Here is a 5,018-nt window from a genome sequence, read left to right on the forward strand (position 1 = left end):
GTACAGACAGCCTCATACATATATATATATATATAACTAGCTAATGAAAAGCAAGAAAGATCTGTTAAAGATTGGGTTTTTAGTTCACCTTACTACAGATAAAACAATTTGATGATGATTAGATTTAGTTTAAATTTTGCAAATTAAAAGATCTTTCTCAAGGAGTGAAATTTTCTAGTAACTAGCAGATACATTTAAAATAAATTTAAGAATCAACTCATTGTAAGAAAGTAAACTGCTTAGCAATTTTTCAAATGTACAGTGTAAATAAAAGGTGATGTGTTTAATGGCTATATGATTATATGTTTCTTCTTAGCATTTTACTCATGGCAATAAATATATTCTTTATTAAAAACAGTTTAGTGATCCATGTATGCTGTTTGAGTTGTCTTTTATTCATCATAAATAACCTACGATTATATATATGTATTTGAAAAATATTTATCGTTAATGTTACTAATTTGTACCGAACTTTGGAACATGTAAGTTGTTAGCTTATATAGGACTGTGTTTTGTTTCCTCCAGTATTCCAAACCAGTAGAATTAAATGAAAACGTATTTTTGACTGACACACGTGCCAGTTAAATTTATAATTCTTGTTTTATGAATTTGTTTAGAATATCTAAACATGCTGTTATAACCTGTAGGATCATGAGTTTGGAAATTCTCTAGTGTATGAAATGTGATAGTAGTAAGTTAGCAAGAATAGCATAGATATGATGTATCGTACAGTATATATACATTTTTACCTACTTGCTGTATACTATATATTTATAAGATTACAAATATATCATATTCCAAGTTTCTATTATATTGTAGTAATTTCTTCATTTTGATTTTTTTTAATGTTTATTTGTTCTTAATTAAATTTCACAAATACATTAATATGCATGATTGTGGCCTTTTTCTAGAAGTTGTACTATTGTTGGCTTCATTATTTCATATATATTTTCATGGTGAACTTTACAAAATAAGTCTTGAATATTTCTTTTATTTGGTTATTTCATTTATTTTTATTGAATTTCAAGATATATTTTGATAATTCCATATAGGAATTTAAATGTAGAAAGTGCCTATAAATGAAATTAAAATGTTATTTGTTTGATTCAACATTTCAGACTTCATACTTTGGCACAACACAGTTGTTCAGTTTAGTAATATGTAAACTAATCATCAAACTTAAAGGTGTTTTGTGATGCTTTTTTTTTCATCATTCTAGGCTCAATACTATGGGCCTATCACTATTGGAACTCCTCCGCAGGACTTTGATGTGGTATTTGATACTGGATCTTCCAATCTCTGGGTTCCATCAAAGAAATGCAAGACAAGCAACATTGCCTGTTGTATGTTTTCTCTTCTAAGATAATTGACAATGCATATTGTGCTTACCTTTCAAAAACTTTCTAAGAAAAAAAATGCTTTGCCTCTGATTTGAAAAATAAATATTTGGTGTGATTTTGTGAGTTTTATAAGATTAAATATATATAATTTTGTGTTGAGGCACAACAAATTTTATTTTTCAGCTGCCTTTGTTATTTTGTTATCTTAAAAATTAGTCAATTTGAATACAAATGTTAGCTTGCGAGGAAACAAGAATGATTAGAATTTTTGATATTAGTAATAAAGACAAAAAGATTTTCAGAACTTGATTTGATGTTTATGTGACACAAGTGAAATTGTATAATAGTCGTATAGTTTGAGAATTGTTTTAAACGTTGATTCAGTGTAATATGAATGTTAAAATGAGTTACTATAGGCCTGATATTTAAAAAACTAGCACAAGGTTTTCATGTACTTCTAACAAAGGGAACAGGGGAGATATTTGAAATATTACCAGTTTATTATTACACAAAAGTTGTATTTTTATTAGCTTTTCAAAGTGGTCTGTTATGTTTCTTTTGTTTTAAAGTAACCATAATCAAACTATAACAAAAAAAATAATTTTTAGTTTGTTCTTCATTAAAACTTGTATAAATGCATGTTCCATATTAATCAGTTTTTCATCTTTTTATGAAGTCATTTCATAATTCATTTATATTGATACATATTATTCAGTCATGTTGGGTCTATATATTCCTATTCATATTTTTCATCATGCATGTGGATAATGTGATTTTGGTTTGATTTGTTTAGTGCTTCACAAGAAGTATGACAGTTCTAAATCAAGCAGTTACCAGAAGAATGGCACAGAGTTTTCCATTGAGTATGGATCTGGTAGCTTGTCAGGAATTCTTAGTACTGACGTTGTAGCCATTGACAATGTTGAGGTAAGACAAAAAACAAAATATTTCATTGATGTATTTAAACATGATAAAATGGTTGAAATTAAAAAAAAAAAGACAGTTTAATTATTTATTATTAGCTTTAAGGCTAACTTTGACCCCTTTGTTTCTATGTACATAATTGTTTTTGTCTAGGGACCTGTCTTTAGTGTGTTCATGTACTAATGGATGTTATTCAAAAAATGTTGTTTTTTTTAGCATCTATTTAATTTTAAAATTTACTAAATCATATATAGAAGTAATACCAATCTGACATGTCAAGTTTGCTCATGACTATATTAAGATCAGTTTGTAACATCTTGGAGCTTGATTTACTCCAGGATTGTATATGATCAACTAAGAAAAAGAGATGCAGTCAAAATGGACAACATTATAAAATCGACATACTGTTATTACCGACTACTGTTTGGTTGCCTTTATCACTGTCTTGGGTATTTATTTTAGTGGAGGATTTTACTCTCCAATTTTAGTTTTGAAATATGTATTTCTCAAAACTCTTCTGTTAGGTTGATTGTTTCACATCTAGTTACCAAGGGTAAGAGGGAACAATGAATATAGTGTACATGTATGTAAATACTCATGTCAAGCAAAGTTCTCCAAACTTAATAGCAGTCAGGTTGAATTCCAAGTTTCTAGTAATCAAATTGCAAAGAATGTACTCATTTGATATCACAGTGAGAATATTGCAAAGATGGCTTGGCACTGACTTAAAGCAAAAGAAACCTTGAAGTAATGAACAACTGTTTACTGTGTTTACTTTTGTACTCCTTATATGTTGACTCTGATATTTAGTCTCATAAGTTTTTTTTTAAAGCAGCTCACTCAGATTCAAATTAAAACAGAAAAAAATATGCAGTATAGGACAAAGCAATGTGCAAGAGTATTAACAAAAAGAGATTGGTTAGTGAATCAATAAGATATTCTGAAATTAACAGATTAAGAAATAACATAAAATAGAATATGCATTCAAAAATAATACAAAAATTAAAGACATATTTCATTATAATAGCTGCTTATCAAGTTAAAATGATTAAGTGAAAACCTTTTCTCCAGTTTTAAAAGGATAATAAACCATTCATGAAGTCTGGTATTCAAGTTGAAGAAAGGAAATGAAGCTTACAGACTTCAAAAGTATTGAACATTGTAAGATGTGTAATTGAATAAAATTAAATTTAATGCTGTTTAACTTCACAAAATTAATGATGACACACTTTTATTTTTATTTTTTTCTTAAAACATCTGAAATTTTAAAGATAAAACACGAACATAACAACAGGAAGTACTTATTAGATGTTTCAGAATAGTCATAATTCCATCATCAGTAATCTAGGATTACAAAACAAACAAATAATATTTGTAATTACAACAGAAATATATACCTAAGAAATAAACAATTTGAATATACAAATATAACACGAGAAAATGAAAACTGAGGTACAAGTGAAATAGTTAAATTAGGTTTAAATCCAGTGAAGATTGTGTTATTTAGGGACGGGAGAAGAGTTTTTATGTATAATGTTTCTTTTATAAGAACTTCAGTATCATGTTTGGCTATTGAAAGAATTTTAAAGTTTGAGAGAGAAATTGGAGGTCCTGTTTCTGCATTGTGTTGATAGATAGCAGAGTTGGGAGGGTTTGTAACCTTTCTTCCAGTTTTTATAGACGTGTCCATGTGTTCACATGCTCGTACTTTAAGGTGACACTTGGTTTCCCCAATAAAGGAGGTCTTACAGTCTCCACATGTGTACAAATAGATGATATGTGGGCAGTTGGCAAATGATCTTTGTAGTGGAAAAAATTTTTACTCTAAAGTTAGGTTTCATAATGATTTTCAGGTCAATTTGGGGATAATAAGTGTTACATAACTTTTTCAACTGTTTCGTGATAAGGGAGCTCTGTCTCCCAAGATATGGTAAGCAAGTGTATAAGGCAAGTTTAGGTAAAGTGGGAATCTCAGATGGTTTGGCAAACAAATTATTAAGGAATGAGAAAGTTATTTTCTCTAAGAAATGCAAAGCAACATTATTCTCTATTCCTTTTCTGGACGTTCTTGTTAACCATGATGCTAATGGCTTTTCAACTTCTATCTATTGTAAAAACACATTTACTAGCCTTTTAACTCTGTTTGACAGTTTTAAACCATTCTCTTTCAAATGCAATCTTATTCTCTGTCTACAAAAAAGAGCCTATGAATGTACCTAATCCTACTTAGCCCTTCACAAAGAAATTACTTCCATACAAAACATTCTCTTTCGAAACGTCTACCCTATGCATTTCTTGGAGAAAATAACTTATGGCTTAGTTACTAAGCTTGAAAAATTATAGTGGAATTCTGTGGTATCAGTATAGTAATTTATGATTTTTTGGTTACTCAGATGTGTATATAAAACCTCAAAAAAATTCATTTCATATCCTCCATGTGCGAAATTTCTTAAGGCTTAGCAAGCTACAACAAGCAGCAACTGTGTATAAAGGTCAGAACTAAAAGAGATAATCGTTCGCTTTACTCCTTTATTTACTGTATATGTCTTAAGAAAAATAAGTTCTTAAACTTATTTGTAAATAGTAATAATCCGTATACATATATAATGTATAATAATTGAAATGTGACTGTATTTTACAAAATACTAGTCCACTAAAACATGGCCAAGACAGGTCACTTTTTAGAGACTAAACGTCAGTTTTATATTATTGGATATGGTAACATGAGTGCATGTGTGCTGCATCATTGTAACT

The 5,018-nt window shown here is 28.8% G+C and overlaps 1 protein-coding gene across 1 annotated transcript in view; it reads left to right on the top strand.

Moving 5' to 3' along the window:
• LOC106469254 (lysosomal aspartic protease-like) overlaps nt 1–5,018 on the top strand; it is a 23,062-nt gene that overhangs the window by 4,211 nt on the left and 13,833 nt on the right. Inside the window, exons 3-4 of the mRNA XM_013929733.2 lie at nt 1,220–1,343; nt 2,134–2,267. Of these exons, the coding sequence (XP_013785187.1) occupies nt 1,220–1,343; nt 2,134–2,267 (258 nt within the window). The remainder of the gene's footprint in view (nt 1–1,219; nt 1,344–2,133; nt 2,268–5,018) is intronic.

This window comes from Limulus polyphemus, unplaced genomic scaffold, assembly GCF_000517525.1.
Source record: "Limulus polyphemus unplaced genomic scaffold, Limulus_polyphemus-2.1.2 Scaffold3378, whole genome shotgun sequence".
Taxonomy (NCBI): Eukaryota; Metazoa; Arthropoda; class Merostomata; order Xiphosura; family Limulidae; genus Limulus; species Limulus polyphemus.